General features: G+C 44.0%; 1 protein-coding gene across 2 annotated transcripts in view; it reads left to right on the top strand.

Annotated features, from left to right (window-relative positions):
• dusp23b (dual specificity phosphatase 23b) overlaps nt 1-19,968 on the top strand; it is a 50,773-nt gene extending 30,805 nt beyond the window's left edge. For both annotated transcript variants that reach the window (XM_070884385.1, XM_070884386.1), the window contains exon 3: nt 17,674-19,968. In XM_070884385.1, the coding sequence (XP_070740486.1) occupies nt 17,674-17,859 (186 nt within the window). In that variant the 3' untranslated portion in view covers nt 17,860-19,968. The remainder of the gene's footprint in view (nt 1-17,673) is intronic.
• Nucleotides 19,969-21,370: the final 1,402 nt, after the last annotated feature.

Raw genomic sequence — 21,370 nt, 5'->3', positions numbered from 1 at the left:
TCAACACCACAAAACTATCGATTTGCACTAAATTAGCAACCTTATTCAAAGGTGATCACAATGTAAGCTGAACTATTTTAAATTTTAAATACATATTTTTGATTAATTGGTAGCCATATATTCTTTTTTTTTTAAAACTCTTTGAACCCCTAACCTAATGCTATTCTTGCTGAGATATCATAGAATGATACAGCCCATCATGCCTATGCCGGTTCTTTGGTAGAGTGATCTAATTAATATCTCTCCCCTGCTCTTTCTCCATAGCCCTGTTTTAAAAAATAAATTCCCTTCAAGTATATATCCAATTCCCTTTAGAAAGTTATTATTGAATGTGCTTCTTCTACCCTTTCAGGCACTGTATTCCAGATCGCAGAAACACGCTGTGTAATAATTTTTCTCCTCGTATCGCCTCTGGTTCTTTTGCCAATCAACTTAAATTTGTGTCCTTTGGTTACTGACCCTTCTGCTCCTGGAAACAGTTTCTCCTTGTTTTCTCTGTCAAAACCCTTCATGATTTTAAACACCTATCAAATCTTCTATTAACCTTCTCTGCTCCAAGGAGAACAACCCCAGTTTCTCATGTCTCTCCTTGCAACTGAAGTCCCTCATCCCTGGTACCATTCTAGTAAATCTCTTCTGCACCCTTTCCAAGGCCTTGACATCTTTCCTAAATTGTGGTGCCCAGAATTGAACACACTAATCTGGATAGGGCCTGACCAGTATTTATAAAGGTTTAGCATAACTTCCTTGCTTTTGTACTCTAAACCTCTGTTAATAAAGCCATGGACCATATATGCTTTTTAAATAGCCTTCTCAACCTGTCCTGTCACCTTCAAAGATTTGTGTACATACACCCCAAGATCTCTCTCTTCCTGCACCTCCTTAAAAATGATACCATATTGTTTATATTGCCTCTCATTCGCCCTACCAAAATGTATCATTTCACACTTCTGTGTGTTAAATTTCATTTGTAATGTATCTGCCCATTTTACCAGTCTGTATGTCCTCCTGAAGTCTTTTACTACCCTCCTCATTGTTTACTACATTTCTGAGTTGCAAAAGAACGTAAGAATTAGGAGCAGGAGCAGGAGCAGGCCCCTTGAGCCCGCCCTGCCATTTAATAAGATCATGGCAGATCTTCGACCTCAACTCTACTTTCCTGCCCGATCCCCATATCCCTTAATATTCCCTAGAGTTCAAAAATATAGCTTTCTCAGACTTGAATATACTCAACAATTCAGCACCCACAGCCCTTTGGGTAGAGAATTCCAAAGATTCACAGCCCTGAGTGAAGAAATTCCTCCTCATCTCAGTAAATGACCAAACCCTTCTCTTGGGACAGTGCCCCCTAGTTCTAGACCAAAGCCAATAACCTCTCAATTACCCACATTATACTCCATCTGCCACCTTATTGTCCACTCACTGAACCTGTCTATATCCCTTTGCAGGCTCTTTATGTCCTCCTCACAGCTTACTTTCCCACCTAGTTTTGTATCATCAGCAAATTTGGATACATTACACTCTAAGTCATTAATGTAGATTATAGATATAGCATTAGAAAGGAAGAATATGCTGTAGAAAGGAAGAATATGCTGTACAAAGGATTGGGAGAGACATAGCAATAGAGTAAGAAATAGTACGGTATTAGGTGGGGTCAGACTAAGAGAGAATACAAAAAGGTCCAAGATAGGTTTACAGTGCATGTGTGGTAAATAAGGTTGGTGAGCTGCAGGCTCAAATGAGAATATGATGTCATGGTGATAACTGGCTCAAAAAAGGGCAGGATTATGTACTAAATATTCCTGGATATAAGGTGTTCAGGAAAGATAGGGAAGGAAAAAAATGTGGGGTGATAGTATTGATTAAGGAGAATATTACAATGCTGGAGAGAGAGGATGTCCTGGAGGGGCCAAGAACAGAATCTATTTGGTTAGAGTTGAGAAACAATGGAGGTGTCATTACACTACTCGATGTATTCTTTCGGTTGCGAACTAGTGGGCAGGATATAGAGGAGCAAATTTGCAGGGAACTTAGAGAGATGCAAGAACTATAGAGTAGTGATAATGGGGGACTTCAACTATCCTAATATAGACTGGGATAGTGTAAAGGACAGAGGGAGGAAAGAATTTCTGAAGTGTGTTTAGGAGAACTTTCTTGATCAGTACATTTCCGGCCCAACAAGGAAGGAGACATTGCTGTATCTGTTTCTGGGGAATGAGGTGGGTCAAATAGAGCAAGTGTCAGTAGGGGAACATTTAGGGAACTGTGATCACAGTATCACAAGGTTTAGATTAGCTATGGAAAAGAACAGGGAGCAGTCTAGAGTAAAAATACTTCATATGAGGAAGGCCAATTTCAGTGGGTTCAGAATGGATCTGGCCCGGTTAAATTAGAATCAAAGATTGGCAGGCAAAACTGTAATGGAACAATGGGTTGCCTTTATGGTTCGGGTACATTCTCACGAGGAGGAAAGGTAGAACAACTAAAGCCAGAGTTCCCTGGATGCCGAAAGTAAGATAGAGAGTAAGTTGATGCTGATGTCAGGTTGAGTATACAAGTGAGAACCAGGCTAAATGATGATAGCTATATAAAGTTTTCTTTACACAGAGAGTGGAGAGAATGTGGAACTCACTACCGCAGGGAGTGGTTGAGGCGAGTAAGATAGACGCAATTAAGGAGAGGCTAGATAAGCATACAAGGGAGAAGGGAATAGATGGTTATGCTGATAGAGTTAGATGATCTTCATTTAGAAAGACACAGATTAAATCTGGGACAGTCAGCATGGATTTGTTACGGGAGCTCCTGTGAGAACACCACCGCAGGTCGGGGCTATAAATAGAGCTGGAGCGCCGGGCCCTGGAACATTGTGGGCGAAGGTGCGGCGAATTAGAATACGGGGCCCAGAGGTTCGGAGGGACCAGGGGCAGCGCCGGCCAGCCCACATTGCGATATGTGTGCGCACAAGGTCCGTGCAGCAGAGCAGGTCTCCAGTCATCCTGGTTCAACCCTTGCCATTGGAGAAAGGCCTAGCTCTGGCGAGCCCGTGTGGTGGCTGATGTGCAGCGGTCACCACACGTTAAAAAAAATCCACACCCAGGCATCTTCCACCCCCTCAATTGGAGTTCGGCTCTTTCATTGAAACATCTGTGAACTCTTGTGGAAGCAAGTCATCCTCGTTCGAGGGGCCGCCTATGATGATGATGATGATGATGATGAAATTATAACTTTTATTTATACAGTGCCTTTAACGTAGTAAAATATCCCAACGCGTTTCATAAGTGTTACAAGACAAAACAGATACATTTGACAACGAGCCACAAAAGAAGAAATTAAGGCAGATGACCAAAAGCTTGTTTATATAAGAACATAAGAAATAGGAGCGGGAGAAGGCCATACGGCCCCTCAAGCCTGCTCTGCCATTTAATACGATCATGGTTGATCCGATCATGGACTCAGGTCCACTTCCCAGCCCGCTCTCCATTACCCTTTATCACCTTATCATTTAAGAAACTGTGTATTTCTGTCTTAAATTTATTCAATGTGCCAGCTTCCACAGCTCTCTGAGGCAGAGAATTCTACAGATCCACAACCCTCTTGAGAGAAGAAATTTCTCCTCATCTCAGTTTTAAATGGGCGGCCCCTTATTCTAAGATTATGCCCTCTAGTTCTAGTCTCCCCTATCAGCGGAAACAGCCTCTCTGCATCCACCTTGTCAAGCCCCCTCATAATCTTATACGTTTTGATAAGATCAGTTTAAAGATGTAAGTTTTAAGGAGTGTCTTAAAGGAGGAAAGAGAGGCAGAGAGGTTTAGGGAGTTCCAGACATTAGGGCCCAAACAGCTGAAGGCACGGCCACCGATGGTTGAGCAGTTATAATCAGGGATGCTCAAGAGGCCAGAATTTGAGGAGTGCAGACATCTTGTGGGGTTGTGAGGCTGAAAAAGATTACAGAGATAGGGAGGGGCAAGGCCATGGACTGATTTGTGAACAAGGATGAGAATTTTGAAACCAAGGCATTGTTTAACTGGGAGCCAATATAGGTCAGAAAGCACAGGGGTGATGGGTGATCGTGACTTGGTGCGAGTAAGGATACGGGCTGCTGAGTTTTGGATGACCTCAAGTTTACGTAGAAGGCCAGCCAGGAGTGAGTTGGAGTAGTCCAATCTAGAGGTAACAAAGGCATGAATGAGGGTTTCAGCAGCAGAAGAGCTGAGGCAGGAGTGGACGCAGGCAATGTTACAGATATAGAAAGTTCAGAGGGGAAGTGAAAAAGGAAATAAGAGGGGCAAAGAGAGTATGGGAATAGATTGGCAGCTAACATAAAAGAAAATCCCCAAATCTGCTAGAAGCATATAAATAGTAAATGGGTAGTAAAATGAAGGGTGGGGCCGATTAGGGACCAAAATGGAGATCTCCACATGGAGGCAGAGGACATGGCTGAGGTACTAAATGAATACTTTGCATCTGTCTTTATCAAGGAAGAAGATGCTGCCAAAGTCATAGTGAAAGAAGAGGTGGTTGCGATACTGGATGGGATAAAAATTGATGAGGAGGTACTAGAAAGGCTGGCTGTACTTAAAGTAGATAAGTCACCAGGACCGGACCGGATGGGATGCATCCTAGGATGTTGAGGGAAGTAAGGATGGAAATTGTGGAAGTACTGGCCATAATCTCCATAGATACAGGGGCGGTGCCAGAGGACTGGAGAATTGCAAATGTTACACAAAAAGGGTGTAAGGATAAACCCAACAATTACAGGCCAGTCAGTTTAACCTTGGTAGTGGGGAAGCTTTTAGAAACGATACTGTCACTTGGACAAGTATAGATTAATTAAGGAAAACCAGCAAGGATTTGTTAAAGGCAAATCATGTTTAACTGACAATTGAGTTTTTTGATGAGGTAACAAGGTTAATGAGGGCAATGCAGTTGATGTAGTGTACACGGACTTCAAAAGGCATTTGATAACGTGCAACATAATAGGCTTGCCAGCAAAGTTGAAGCTCATGGAATGCAAGGGTCAACGGCATCATGAATGAATATGAAATTGGCTGAGTGACAGGAAACAGATTAGTGGTGCACGGTTGGTTTTGATTTGGAGGAAGGTATTCCCCAGGGGTCATGATAAAGTAGATAGAGAGAAACTGTTCCCATTGGTGGAAGGGTCGAGAACCAGAGGACACAGATTTAAGGTGATTGGCAACAGAACCAAAGGCAACATGAGGAAAATCTTTTTTACGCAGTGAGTGGTTAGGATCTGGAATGCACTGCCTGAAAGGGTGCTGGAGGCAGATTCAATCATGGCTTACAAAAGGGAATTGGATAAGTAGCTGAAGGAACAAAATATTCAGGGGAGTGGGATGATGTGAAGTGCTCTTGCAGAGAGCTGCCACGGGCTCGACGGAGCGAATGGTCTCCTTCTATGCTGTAACCATTCTATGGTTCTATAAATAGCTGAGGCCCAAGCATTAATCCTGGCAGCATCCCACTAGTTACAGCTTGCAAACCTGAAAATGACCCGTTTATCTGTACACTCTTTTTTGTCCGTTAACCAATCTTCTGTCAATGCTAATATATTACCCCCAGCCAATGTTCCCGTTAAGCTGCTCAGCAGTCTGAAGATCACGCACAGGCTGCTCACTGACTTTTCCATGGAAATAGCTGTGAATGTGTGGAAAATTGAATGGGTCATACAGTTAAAGTGTCCATGCACCAAAAAATAGTTACAGGAAACATTGCCCCCAACCACATGAGCCCTTATCTTGCATAACAAACTTTTATGAGGCATCTTATCGAATACCTTTTTTGAAACCCCAATATACTACATCCACTGGTTCTCCTTTATCTACCCTGCTAGCCACATCCTCAAAAAAACATGATTCGATTCACCAGGACACTGGTCTGAGCCAGTCCCAACGGATCAGCTCCCTCTTTCCCCAGTACCGGCGTCAATGCCCCATGAATCGACACCCTTTCCTCACACACCACTCTTTCAGCCAAGCATTTAACTCTCTCATCTGCTTGTCCCTATGCCAATTTCTGTGTGGCTCAGGTAACAATCCAGAGATTATTACTTTTGAGGTTCTGCATTTTAATTTGGACCCTAGCCCCTCAAACTCTCTCAGTAGAATCTCATTCCTAGTTCTGCCTATGGCATTGGTTTCTACATGGACCACGACAACAGGATCCTTCCCCTCCCACTCCAAATTCTTTACCAGCCGCGAGGAGATATCCTTAACCATGATGCCGTTAAGGCAAAACAGTCTTCGGAACTGCCGATCGTGGCTGCAGAGAACAGCATATAACCCCCTGACTATACTATCCCCTACCACTACAACATTCTTTTTCACAACTGCAAATGTAACGCTCCTATTTAAAAAAGGAGGCAGACAAAAAGCAGGAAACTATAGACCAGTTAACCTAACATCTGTCATTGGGAAAAGGCAGGAGTCCATTATTAAGTAAGCAGTAGCGGAACATTTGGAAAAGTATAATCATGAACTCAGTGCCACTTCCCTGCCCATTCCCCATAACCCTTTATTCCCTTATCGCTCAAAAGTCTGTCTATCTCTGCCTTAAATATATTCAGTGACCCAGCCTCCACAGCTCTCTGGGGCATAGAATTCCATAGATTTACAACCCTCAGAGAAGAAATTCCTCCTTATCTCAGTTTTAACTGGTCAGCCCCTTATTCTGAGACTATGTCCCCTAGTTTTAGTTTCCCCTATGACTGGAAATATCCTCTCTGCGTTCACCTTGTTGAGCCCCTTCATTATCTTGTATGTTTCGATAAAATCACCTCTCATTCTTCTGAACTCCAAGGAGTATAGGCCCAACCTACTCAACCTATCTTCATAAGTCAACCCCCTCATTTCCAGAATTAACCTAGTGAACCTTCTCTGAACAGCCTCCAATGCTTATCCTTCCTTAAATACGGAGACCAAAACTGTACACATTAATCTAGGTGTGGCCTCACCAATACCCTGTGCAGTTGTAGCAGGTCTTCTCTGCTTTTATACTGTATCTCCCTTGCAATAAAGGCCAGCCTTCCTGATTATTTCCTGTACCTGCATACTAACTTTTTGTGTTTTATGCACAAGGACACCCAGGTCCCGCTGTACTGGAGCACTTTGCAATTTTTCTCTATTTAAATTATAATTTGCTTTTCTACTTTTTTTTCTGCCAAAGTGCATAACCTCACATTTTCCCACATTATACTCCCTTTGCAAATTTTTAGTGTCCTCACATTTTGCTTTCTCAACCATCTTTGTATCATCAGTAAACTTGGCTACATTACACTCGGTCCCTTCATCCAAGTCATTAATATAGATTGTAAATAGTTGAGGACCCAACACTGATCCCTGCGGCACCCCACTAGTCACTGTTTGCCAACTGGAAAATAACCCATTTATCCTGACTCTGTTTTCTGTTAGTTAGCCAATCCTCTATGCATGCCAATATATTAACCCCAACCTCCTACAAAACCACCGATTGGCCTACTGCTATCAGCAAAGTTGACTCTTATCAGACTGGCTCTGAGTGGTTCTTCCCCACCTGTCCATCTCCCATCACATGTCACCCTTCTGGAATGTATTATTCAATGGTGTCAACTTTGCCTCAGTTCCTCATGACGTGTTGATTAACTTTGTTTTCCAAGATGGTGCCTCCTGCTCCCTCTCCCAAGAACTCTAGTCAAAACTACCAGTCAATACCATCCTGTTCCCATACTGCTATAATCTATGTTCCCAAACATTTTACTGTCCTTGTTCTGTACTGAATATATAAGCTTCCAAGGGCTAAAACCTCCTCTTTTTTTGCATGCCTAACGCTCACTTAACGCTCATTTTACCGCTGAAATGACGTATAATGACCAGATTTCGCCCATTTTGGCACAAAATGGAAACTGATGGGCTTTTTTAGATTATCGCCAAGCGTTATTTCCCCAATGGGCTTAACACCGAGAAAAAATATTCCCGCCCGCCCACTTTTTGGACGGTATCAGCAGAATGGGTGAATTCAATGCCCATATTATTGTCCAGCATTACTTTCCTCATGGAATTAACGCCGAGATTCATTATTAACGCTCGGCGACTGTTTTTTGTCGTAAAGAGCATATTTACCCAAATTAGCGGCCATGGAGATCGCCCACCGTCAATTTCACCACCTCGAACACGTCGCCCACAATATCGTTCGCTAAAAAAAACGGCCACAAAAAGTGGAACTAACTGGAACAAATCACAGCGTTATGGATGTCATGTTGTAGATCACATGTCGCGTCCTTTAAAAGGCTGCTGTGCTTCAACTTTGGCGGGGTTCGGATGTACTCTGCAGGTCGTTGGTTTTGATGTGAACATCTCTGAAAACATCTTGACCACACTGTGACAGATTGGAATTGAAGAGGTATGCTCGTCGGGACATTCCTTGTTTGTGTGCAATCGGTCACAGACAGAGCTACTGCAATAGGGCCTGTCCTTTCTTGCCCTCTCTTGGTGACCAAATACATGCAACGGACTCTACATCGCCGAAGGAATGCTGCATTGCATTATGTGCCCAATGTACGAAGTGACAGACAGATGAGGAGGACTAGACGTTACACCCCCTGCAAGTACAAGGAGAAGCATTCTTACCTCGACTTGCCCGACACCACCTGCCTTCCACAAAGAGGTTATCACTGAGGTATGCCAACTGATAAGGGCAGACCTGCAGCCTGCCAGCACTATCAGAACTGCACTGTCCGTCGAGGTCAAAGGCACTGTCGTTCTATGCCTCGGGTTCTTTTCAGGCCACAGCTGGTGACATTTGCGGACTTTCTCAGCATGCCACACATTGCTGCATTAGATAGGTCACGTGCAGGAGGGACTTGATCAGCTTCCCTATGATCAGGGAGGCACAGAGTGAGAGGGCTCTAGGTTTCTCCAGAATTGCAAACTTCCCTAAGGTGCAGGGAGCAATAGACTGTACGCACATCGCAATGTGGGCACCTTTTCAGGATGCTGAGGTTTTCAAGAACTGCAAGGGATTCCACTCCCTGAATGTCCAGCTGGTTATCGACCACCAGCAAATTATAGTGGCAGTGAATGCTCAATTTCCGGGCAGCGTCCATGATGTGTACATCCTGCGTGAGAGCACTGTATCTGCCTTGTTTAACAATGAGCCACTAGGTCAATGCTGGATGCTTGGGGACAAAGGATATGGCCTCACCACCTGGCTGATGACCCCCCCCCCCCCCCTGCGTGACGCTCACACGAGACTGAGAGGTGATACAACGAGAGCCACAGAGCAACTCGCAATATTGTGGAGAAAACCATTGGAGTGCTGAGGCTTCAGATGCCTGGACCACTCAGGAGGCGAGCTCCAATACCATCCTGAGCAGATAGCTCAATTCATGGTGGTCTGCTCCAGGCTACACAACTTGGCTATCAGGTGGGGACAAGAATTGCCTGAAGAGTCTGACAGTCCACCTCACCAGAGAGAGGTAGAGGAGAACCTGGAGTTGGATGCTGACATCGGGCTAGACAATCAGGCTGACGCTGAAGCCATGCCACTGCATGAAAGGGCTCATGGTGGCATGATAGCTGCAAGAGCCTTATGTCAGGAGCTCATCAATGATCGCTTTGCCTGAAAGAACGTTGGCGTTATTTCCATGGCTGACACACTGTTTTCATCAATGGTGGGCATCACCTTGGTGACCTTTAAAGTTTAAGTTGTCCTCCTCACCTCTACCCCTTCCCCTTATCCTCCTGATTCCAAGCCGCCTGGCCGAGGACGTCCCCGATGTTTCATTGGGGGATCGGGGGGACGGCCGAAGCGCTGCTTGGATAGATACGGGAGAGGATGGTCCCGAGGTAGGAACGTGCTCCAAGCCAGAAGCAAGATGTTGCTGCTGGCTCTCGTGTGTGGTTGGCAATGGGGGTGCGTCACCCTTGGGGTGCAGTGTGGCGATCCGGGATCACTGGGAGCCCTCTGCCACCAATGTTCCTGGCTACCAGCTCCAGGGCTTCCTCCATCCCTTCCATTTTATGTTATTTGTTGGACAAAAACTCATTGCCAACTATGTTCTTGGTGCTTAGTGGGCTTTATGCTGCTGATGAATCTTCCTCGAACCTCCCACAACAGCCAAACGAGCACATAGCACACCCACACACGCTTTCAGTGCCTCTGAGCTCCCTCCCTCTCTCTTTCTCCTCTTCTGCGCATATCATGGTGACCCTTGACCTCCAGAATCGCCGGAATCGAGCATTGCCATGCCGTTGCTAAGGACAGCCATGCTTTACGGCAGAAGATCAGAAAAATTTAACACTGCCGCCCATTTGATATCGCTCGCGGTAATGCTCATTTCAAAAATGTAAACTAGGTGTTTTGAGAATGGGAGAGAAGCCAAAGATCTGAAAACCCTTTTTTTAACACCCACACCGGAAATAATGCCCATTTTTGGGCGCTAAGCTCAAAAGTGGAGGTTCTAGCCCCATGAGTCTGTACTAAGGTTAATACAACGGATGGTTCATTAACCATCAGGATTTGCTGCTTCCTCCTTCTTAACCCAATGCAAGCGAGTGTATAAGCATGCTTTACACACATAAGCGAGTTTTACATATAATCGGTCAATCACAATCTCTACCGGAATACAGAGGAACTCCTGATTGCTTAGAACCTCCTAATACTGATAATCCCTTTTAATCTGGACCATTTTACGTGTCAGATCAATTCACTACCTTCAGTATCCACTTTCGTGACCATCGGTCTGTCTCCACTCTAGTGACCGTATTTTATCCCCTTACACTTGTGCAGTAACCTTTTTATGAGGCACCTTATCGAATGACTTCTGGAAATCCAAAAACACTACATCCACTGGTTCCCCTTATCCACTCTGCTCATTAAATCCTCAAAGAACTCCAGCAATTTTGTCAAACATGATTTCCCTTTCATAAAATCATGTTGACTCTGCTTGACTGCATTATGATTTTCTAAATGTCCTGGTACTACTTCCTTAATAATGGACTCCAGCATTTTCCAAATGACAGATGTTAGGCTAACTGGTCTATAGTTTCCTGCTTTCTGACTCCCTCCTTTCTTAAATAGGGGTGTTACATTTGTGGTTTTCCTTTTCAGAATCCTGGGAATTTTGATAGATTACAACCAATGCATCCATTATCTCTGCAGTCATTGCCTGCGTCCTAAGGTCTTAAAAGAAATCAGATCCAGTGGACTTGTCCAACTTTAGTCCCATTAGTTTGCCTAGTACTTTTATCATTGTTTTACGTTCCCCCCTCCTAATAGCCCCTTGATTATCTATTATTATTGGGATGCTTTTAGTGTCTTCTACAATGAAGACCGATACAAAATATTTGCTCTCAATCTCTGCCATTTCCCTGTTTCCCATGATTAATTCCCTAGTCTCATCCTCTAAAGGACCAACATTTACTTTAGCCACTTTTTTTCCATTTTTATTTACCTGTAGAAACTCTTACTGCCTGTTTTTATTTTACTTGCTAGTTTACTCAAACTATCTTCTCTCTTTTAGTCATCCTTTGTTGGTTTCTAAAAACTTCCCAATGCTCTTGCCTTCCACTATTCTTTGCAGCATTGTATGTCTTTGTTTTCAATTTGATACTATCCTTTACTTCCTTAGTTAGCCACAGATGATTCATCCTTCTCAGTCTTTTTTTCCTCACTGGAATATATCTTTTCTGAGAATTATGAAATATCTCCTTAAATGTTTACCACTGCTTTTCTATCGTCTTACCCTTTAAATTTTCCCAATCCACTTTAGCCAACTCGGATTTCATACCTTTGTAATTGCCTTTATTTAAGTTCAGAGCACTAGCTTGAGGCCTAATTTTCTCAGCCTCAAACTGAATTTGAAATTTTACCATGCTGTGATCCCTCTTCCCTCTTCCCAAGAGGATCCTTTACTATGAGATCATTAATTAATCCAGTCTCATTACACATTACCAGATCTAAAATAGCCTGCTCCCTGGTTGGTTCCACAACGTATTGTTCTGAGAAACAATCCCGAATACACTCTATGAACTCTTCCTCAAGGCTACTGTTATGTCTTGAATAAAGAGTTAGACTAGATACTGCAAGCTCAAAGTAAGTGTGACCGTAGTCCTTTTATTACAGATCTCAGAGTGCCTCTCCAGCCTGTGAGGCCTCCTTATATACAGGTGCCCACGATCCCTTGGGACTCCAGGGGATAAGCTCTCTGGTGGTTAGCCATGGTAATTACAGGTTTACACACATAACAACACTCCCCCGCCCCCCCCAAAGTCAGTAGTGTAACTATTTACAATGTGAGTCGATCTGGGGCTTTCCTTTCCCTGGTTGATCATCTCGGTGCAAATGCTGGTGTTGCTGAGTCGTTTGTTGGGCCTTCGCTGGGCTGCTGTGCAGCTGGCCTTGCTTGACTGCTGCGGGTGGTGAGTCTTGCTGGGTTGCTGCGGGTGATGGGTTCTGCTTCGTGGTCAACCACTGGGTCGGTTGCCACTTGTGTGTGTGTGTTGGAGGATCAAAAAAGGTAGAGTATATTTTGGGTTGTTCTAGATAGTCCGTAAATCTGAGTTTGGTTTGGTCCAAGTGTTTTCTGCAGGTGAGTCCATTTGCGAGTTTGACCACAAACACCTTACTCCCCTCTTTGGCCAAAACAGTTCCAGCAATCCACTTGGGACCTTGTCCATAGTTCAACACAAATACAGAATCATTTACTTCAATTTCGCGTGACACATTTGCGCGATCATGATATGTATTCTGTTGAAGCCACCTGCTCTCTACCTGTTCGTGTAGATCAGGGTGGACTAACAAAAGCCTTGCCTTAAGTGCCCTTTTCTTGAGCAGTTCAGCGGGAGGGACCCCGGTGAGCGAATGGGGTCTTGTGCGGTAACTAAGCAGGACTCGGGATAAGCGAGTCTGCAGTGAGCCTTCAGTTACCCTTTTCAAGCTCTGCTTGATTGTTTCAACTGCTCGTTCTGCCTGACCGTTGGACGCTGGCTTAAATGGGGCAGACGTGACATGTTTGCCCCCTTGCGGGTCATGAACGCCTTGAATTTGGCACTGGTAAAGCACGGCCCATTGTCACTTACAAGGACATCAGGCAGGCCATGCGTGGCAAACGTGGCCCGTAGGCTTTCAGTGGTGGCAGCGGACATGCTTGCCGACATTATCACACATTCAATCCATTTGGAGTACGCATCTACAACTACTAAAAACATTTTTCCCAAGAATGGGCCTGCATAGTCGACATGAACCCTAGACCATGGTTTGGAGGGCCAGGACCATAAACTTAGTGGCGCCTCCCTGGGTGCATTGCTTAATTGAGAACATGTGTTGCATTTGTGCACACAGGACTCTAAGCCTGCATCGATACCGGGCCACCACACGTGGGATCTGGCTATCGCTTTCATTATTGCAATGTCTGGGAGGGTACTGTGGAGATCACTAATGAAAATGTCCCTGTCCTTTTTTGGCACAACTACCCGATAAGCCATAGGAGGCAGTCTGCCTGTAAAGACATTTCATCTTTGCGCCGCTGGAACGGCTTTATTTCTTCCTGCATCTCTAACGGGACACTAGACCAACTCCCGTGGAGCGCACAGTTTTTTTACTAAGGACAGTAAGAGGTCCTGGCTCGTCCAGGTTCAAATCTGTCAGACGGTAACAGGTGATTGCTCACTCTCGAATGCTTCCATTACCATAACTAAATCGGCAGGCTGTGCCATCTCCACCCCGGTGGTGAGCAATGGTAGCCTACTGAGAGCATCGGCACAGTTTTCTGTGGCGGATGGCGTAGTTGTATGCAGACAATGTGAGCGCCCATCTCTGGATGAGGGCCAATGCATTCGTATCTATCCCCTTATTTTCAGAAAAGAGGAATATAAATGGCTTATGGTCGGTTTCCAATTCAAATTTGAGCCTGAACAGATATTGATGCATTTACTTTACCCCGTAAACACAAGCTAACGCTTCTTTTTCGATCATACTGTAGGCCCGCTCGGCCTTAGATAGACTTCTGGATGCATAAGCAACCGGTTGCAATTTCCCAAATTCATTAGCTTGTTGTCATACACACCCGACCCCGTTCGACGACACATCACATGCTAGTACCAAACGTTTACATGGATCGTACAACACAAGCAATTTGTTTGAACATAACAGCTTCCTAGCTTTCTCAAAGGCATTTTCTTGGCTTTTACCCCATACCCGTTCATCTCCTTTACACAATAAAGAATGCAGGGGTTCTAACAATGTGCTAAGACCTGGTAAGAAGTTACCAAAATAGTTCAGGAGTCCTAGAAATGACCACAGCTCCATCACGTTCTGTGGTCTCGGTGCGTTCTTGATTGCCTCTGGCTTCGAATCGGTGGGCCTGATGTCGTCCGCCGCGATTCTTCTCCCCAGGAACTTCACTTCAGGTGCCAGGAAAACGCACTTCAAGCGTTTTAGCCTAAGCCTCACAGATTAAGCCGATTAAGAACCTCCTCTAGGTTCTGCAGGTTCTCGACGGTGTCCCGACCTGTAACCAAGATGTCATCCTGGAAGACCACGGTGCGCGAGACTGACTTCAGCAAGCTTTCCATGTTACTCTGGAATATCGCTGCGGCCGATCGAATCCCAAACGGGCATCTGTTGTAAACGAAGATACCTTTGTGCGTGTTGATGCAGGTGAGACCCTTCGAAGATTCCTCCAGCTCCTGCATCATGTAGGCCGAGGTCAAGACCAGCTTCGTGAATGTTTTCCCTCCCGCCGGCATTGCAAATAAGTTGTCTGCCTTTGGTAGCGGGTATTGATTCTGTAGTGGGAAATGATTGATAGTTACTTTGTAATCACCACAGATTCTGATGGTGCCTTCTCCCTTGAGGACTGGAACAATCGAACTGGCCCACTCATTGAATTCGATCGGCGAAATTATGCCCTCTCTTTGCAGCCTGTCCAGATCGATCTCCACCCTCTGTCTCATCATGTAAGGTACCGCTCTCGCCTTGTGATGGATGGGTCGCACCCCCGGAATCAAATGGATCTGCAATTTTGCTCCTTGGAACTTCTCGATGCCTGGTTCGAACAGCGAGGGGAACTTGCTTAGGACCTGAGCACATGAGGTGTCATCGACGGACAAAAACGCTCGGACGTCGTCCCAGTTCCAGCGTATCTTTCCCAGCTAGCTCCTGCCGAACAGCATGGTGCCATCGCCCGGTACCACCCAGAGTGTTAAATCGTGTAGCGCTCCATCGTAGGAGATCTTTACGGTAGCACTGACAATTACGGGAATCAGTTCCTTTGTGTACGTTCTAAGTTTGGTACGAATGGGAGTCAGGACTGGTCTTGAAGCCTTGTTGAACCACAACTTATCGAAAGTCTTTTTGCTCATTATGGACTGGCTTGCACCCATATCCAGCTCCATGGACACTGGGAGTCCATTTAATTCAACCTTCAGCATTATCGGGGGACACTTTGTGCACTCCATATACCTCTGCCTCCTCGGTCTGAGGCTGTGGTTCGTCATGATCCACCATGGATCTGTCCTCCACTGCAACATGGTTTGCAGGATTAGCAGGGTTTGCAGCTCGCCTGCCCATGCGTTGGAGCTGTCCCATTGTTTCACAGCCCTTGCAAACGTATCCTTTGAAGTGGCATGAATGGAATCGATGATCACCTCCGCAGCGCCAACAAGGTGTTAATGACCTTGTACTCACCACCCTTGATGGTGGACTCTGAGTCACCTGCGGACGTGCAGCTACAGGCGTGTAAGTCCTGCCATGTACATTTTGATTCAAAAACAATGTTACTTTGTTCACAGTACTTACAGCAGCACTAGTGTGCTGGGAAATTTGTTTGGTATTGTCACTGGTGGAGATAAACATCTGGGCTATCGCTATGGCTTTACTCAAGGTTGGGGTCTCTACAGTCAGAAGTTTGCGAAGTATTACTTCATGGTCATTGCCAAGTACAAAGAAGTCCCTGAGCATATGCTCCAAATGTCCTTCAAATTTGCAATATCCTGCAAGATGTCTTAGCTCGGCGACGTAGCTCGCCACTTCCTGGCCTTCAGACCTCTTGTACGTGTAGAACCGATACCTCGCCATTAGAACGCTTTCCTTCGTGTTTAGATGCTCCCGGACCAGTGTGCACAATTCATCGTATGACTTGTCAGTGGGTTTCACTGGAACGAGCAGGTTTTTTAATGAGGCCATACGTTGATGCCCTGCAAACGGTGAAGAGGATCGCCCTTCATTTGGCAGCATTCACTTCTCCTTCAAGCTTGTTGGCCACGAAGTATTGGTCAAGTCGCTCCACGAAGGTTTCCCAATCATCTCCCTCTGAAAATTTCTCCAGGATGCCCACAGTTCTCTGCATTGTTGCGTTGGGGTTCGTCATCTGTATCTCGTCGCCAGTTATTATGTCTTGAATAAAGAGTCAGACTAGATACTGCAAGCTCAAAGTAAACCGTATTCCTTTATTACAGATCTCAGAATGCCTCTCCAGCCTGTGAGGCCTCCTTATGTACAGGTGCTCCCAAGGGATTGTGGGATCCCTTGGGACTCCAGAGGATAAGCCCTCTGATGGTTAGACATGGTAATTACAGGTTTGCATACATAACAGCTACCTTTGCCAAATCGCCCATGATTATTGCCTTACCTTTCTTACAAGCCTCCATTATTTCTTGAGTTATACTCTGTCCTACAGTGTAGCTACTGTTAGGGGGCCTATGGACTAGTCCCACCAATGACTTCTTTCCCTTATTATTTCTTATCTCCACCCAAACTGATTTTACGTCTTGATCTTCTGAGCCAATAACATGTTTCTCTACTGCACTGATCTCCTCCTTTATTAACAGAGCTTACCCCACCTTCTTTTCCTTTCTGCCTTTCCTTTCGAAATGGCGCATACCCCTGAATATTTCAGCCTTGGTCACCTTGCAACCACGTCACTATAATGGCTGTCAGATCATACCCATTTATTTCTATTTGTGCCGCCAACTCATCTATCTTGTTATAAATGCTGTGTGTATTTAGATAAAGAACTTTTAATTTTGTCTTTTTACCATTTTTCCCCTACTCTGACCCCACTTTCTGATGTACTCTTTTATGTTTATATGCTCAGTCCCTTACTGTCACACTCTGGTTATCATTACCCCTATCGCTACCCTGCACTATTGCTTTCTCCTTTCTGTTTGACTTTTTAAATTTCCGTTCACCTGATCCCTCCCCCCCCCACTATTTCCTTTAAAGCCCTATCTACAGCCCTAGTTATTTGATTGGCCAGGACACTGGTCCCAGCCTGGTTCAAATGAAGCCCATCCTGACGGAACAGCTCCCTCTTATCCCAGTACTGGTGCCAGTGCCCCATAAATCACTTTTAAGAATTTTGTTTGGGGTTTTTTGAGTTTCATCATATTCTACTAATTATGAAAATTATAATGTTGACCATGTACTGTGAGAGAGTCCTTGAATGAATTAACATTTACTTGCTTGAGCCTGTAAAGATGGTTCAGAGTAAGTTGGAGTGTGTATAACATCGGCAATGAACCTCAAGTTTTCAAAGAGGTTTGTACACACTTGTTATTTTTTTAAAGTAGTGAAATGTATACTGACGGTTACAAAGGATAGTAATTTAGCAACAAAGTAGTGAACTAGTCAAAAGGGAATGCAGTGCTAACTGACTTTTTTTCCATCTGTTTCTAGGGAGTTGGAGTCCACTGTCTCCACGGTTTTGGGAGAACTGGAACAATGCTTGCCTGTTATCTTGTAAAAAGTAAGAAAATAACAGGAGTTGATGCAATTGAAGAAATACGAAGAGTTCGTCATGGTTCTATAGAAACCAGTGAACAAGAAAAATCAATTATACAGTTTCATCATCTTATAAAATAAGTAATTTCTCAAATATTGTCCCATAATATAGATGTCCTGCTATGATTTTTCTCTCTCCTAACAACAGAATAATTTTTAGTCCAAGAGAAGGCCAGTGCAGGCCCTTTTGCCTACTTCGAAAGTAAATAAATCTTGCCGTTTCTTAATTACGTTCACCAATATAAAGTTGCAGTTTTTGTTAATAGTTTCCTGCTGAGTTTATGCATAATTATCACTTATTGTGACATATGAGTGTAATCAGAAGAACTGACTTGCTGCCTTATAATTTTAATATGCCAAAGTATACCTCACTTCTGTATGGGGTGGGCAATTATTTGGGCTGGAGGGCCACTTAACCAGTTTTGGTGAGCTGTTGAGGGCTGCACACCAATGTTCCCCCTAAGGTGCATGGTCGCGCACCAACCGCGAGGTCCCGTGCAGGCCATTCGCCAGCTCCTGCCACTGGAAGAGATTTTTGCTTTCCCAAATTATTTGCAGAGAGCTCACGACTCTCATTTTTGAAGTCTAGCAGCAATACCGACCAGTTACTGAATAGCACAACTACATTTGTCTGGAATACATTATCCCATTTAAAACTTTAATTGTTCACCTTTTTTCCTGTTATCATTGCAAAGTATGTAATATTTTGGTGTATATTTTCTTAGAGCATGTCGATTTAAAAAAAAAAAAAATCTCCTTTTTTGCAATTTTTCTCAGTATCAAGGGCTCCTCACTCATCTATTTTTTAAAAAAACACCAGAATCCTAAGTGTGAAGAAGTTGGGCATCTCTTTGTGTGGTAGGGAGAGAATGAGTGTACATATTTGTTTTTGGGAAGCGGGGTGCATAAAAGGTTCAAACTGGACTCAGTTTAACTGTGGAGCAGTGTTAGCTTAAAGGGATGGGTTTATTTATTGTGTCAACAGGTGCTTAATTTGACTGCAAATGACAATCTGCGCTCTTTTTGACCAAGTCACCATATCCACAAAGTTTGATGAGGAATTATTGCTCTTTCTGATGCGTGGGTGGGTTATTTGTGAATACTTTGCTTTTTAACTTGAACAAATAGTATAGACTGAAAAGACCAAAAGTGGAAGGGGAGAAATTACCTTTTCTTTTTTTTTAAATGGAAAAAAATAGAGGGATGGATCTCTTGAGCATCCCTGATTATAATTGCTCAACCATTGATGGCCATGCCTTTTGTTGCCTAGGCCCTGAGGTCTGGAATTCCCTAATCCTCTCCGCCTCCCTACCTCTCTCTCCTACTTTAAGACGCTCCTTAAAATCTATCTCTTTGACCAAGCTTTTGGACACCTGCCCTAATTTCTCCTTATGTAGCTCGGTGTAATTTTTTTTGTCATAACACTCCTGTGAAGCGCCGTGGGACATTTTACTATATTAAAGGCGCTATACAAATACAAGTTGCTGTTGTTGCAATTGTTTCATCTTCTGATACTTTTTATACATATCAAATAAATTTCAACCACCACTGACAAGAAAAATATTTTTTTATGCCTGTGAGCTGATGCCTCAGCTCTTACTCGGCCTGGGAATGCACTCGATTTGTTCCGAAGGGATGGTCGGAATTGGTTGCGGTTAAATAAGCAGTGGGGATAAAAGTGGATTTCATTTCTCGTATGACTGACTTTCAGAATTGCACACTTCCATCAAGAGGCAAAAAACAAGAGATGCTGCCCCTATCGGGCAATGATGTCACCAGAAATACCTTTGTGCCCATGATATCATTAGCATAGATGCTTTCAAGATTGGACCAAGGAGATTCGCTTTTGCGAATTGATAAATGAAATTAAATATTACTGTATGTTCCCTGGCTGCAGTTTGGGTCCGTCTCTGACCCACGAGAAGTGAAAGTGGATACACTAATGTGCGGCTCGATCTCCGGCTCGAGTTCTATTTCTGTCCCATCCAGTGGGCTGGATAGAATTACTTGGCGGGCTGGATTTTGGCCACCTCTGTTCTAACCCGTAATAGTGCTTTATTCTACCCTTGAGAGGATGTGCATTTTAAATTTTGTTGTCATGTGTGCAAATGAAATGACAATGTTTTTATATATAATTAATACTGCTTCAAAAGATGATTAAATGAGCAAGGATAATTTACTTCCAAAGTTGGAGACAATAAAATATACTTAGCTGTATGTTTACTGAACTCTTGTGTTTTAAGTAGATTATTTATGAATTTGTGTCATTTCTTTTTTTCTGAAGAGTTCAGATAACATGGTAGCAAAAAATTCTAGATCAGTGATTCTCCACAAAATAATACTCATAATGCCATCAAGTGGAATTGATATGCTCTCTCGTTCCTTCTGGTTATATTTTAAATCTAGTTTTAATTAACTTTTAAGGTTTTTTAAACAATTTAGGTAGTTTCTTGCGAGTTCTGGTAGGAAAGCTTTGTCATAATACTAAGCAAGTGTTTTATATAAATCTTGCTAATTGTCTACTTCATATGCTGGTTTTGATGTGTCCTGAAATTGTGGCAGAAATTCCGACATCCCGGGCCCATACGAAGTTTTTACGGACCCGGGAAGGCAGCTTAAGATAAGTGCGCATTTTATTTCTATTCTACAGTGCTTTGCCTGCGGGAAGTCCTCCATAGAAATTTCTGGGCCATAATTTTTAGCATGTAGACGAGGAGTTATTTTACGGTTCACACTTTCCAAATTAATTTGAGATATGATATTTACTGGATGGGATTTCCAAGAGGATGCGGGGAGTGGAAGAGGTCTGGCCAGGAAACCTGGATTTCCCTGAACGCTGTGGAGTTTTGTGCGTGGTTTATTTTCAGCAGGCTCCTTGCCTGCATGCCAGCCTGATTGACAGGCTTGTCTCCCCGTCAGGCAGTGCGGGGGGGGGGGGGGTGGATCGCTGGTAGAGATGGAAGGGCGGCGGGGGTTGTCGGTGATCATGAGGAGGGGTTCAGTGATTGTGGGGGCGGGGAGGAGAGGAGATGGTCCAATCGCTCGCTCGTGCAGTCGTTGGGGTGGGGTGTGGGGATGGCGTGCTGGAAAAGGTACTTGCATCTTCCACGCAGCAGTCCTCCTCCCTTTTAGCTGCAGGGTTTACCGGCTGGCCAGGGTTAAACCTGAAAGAGAGATCAAGTCATTAAAATATTTAAATGACCAACCCGCGGGGTGGTTGCCCGCCTGCCGCCCCCTGTCCCCCCCCCCATCCTGCTCAGTTAAAACAAAGTGGGCGGGTTCAAGACAGGTTAGGTTTGGGTTTGAGATTTAAAACATTTTTGGGGGTTAAAATTCCCCAGATTATGTTTATTTTTAGGCACCATTTTGTAGTTCAGTTACGATTTTTTTTCATCCTGAAGTTCAGCATTGCATATGGCACTTAGGGTGTATTTAGTAATTAGTTCATTTTTTGCTATAGTTTAAAGCAATAGTTATGCCTTTTATGTTAACACTTACAAGTTGTTAATTGCAGAACATTACTTTTATTAAATATTTATTCCTGATTTGGCAACCTGTTTCAAACCAGTTTTCAGAATGGTATTCAGTGGGA

This window comes from Pristiophorus japonicus, chromosome 7 (genome assembly GCF_044704955.1).
Source record: "Pristiophorus japonicus isolate sPriJap1 chromosome 7, sPriJap1.hap1, whole genome shotgun sequence".
Taxonomy (NCBI): domain Eukaryota; kingdom Metazoa; phylum Chordata; class Chondrichthyes; family Pristiophoridae; genus Pristiophorus; species Pristiophorus japonicus.
This window is presented reverse-complemented; position numbering and strand designations above follow the sequence as displayed.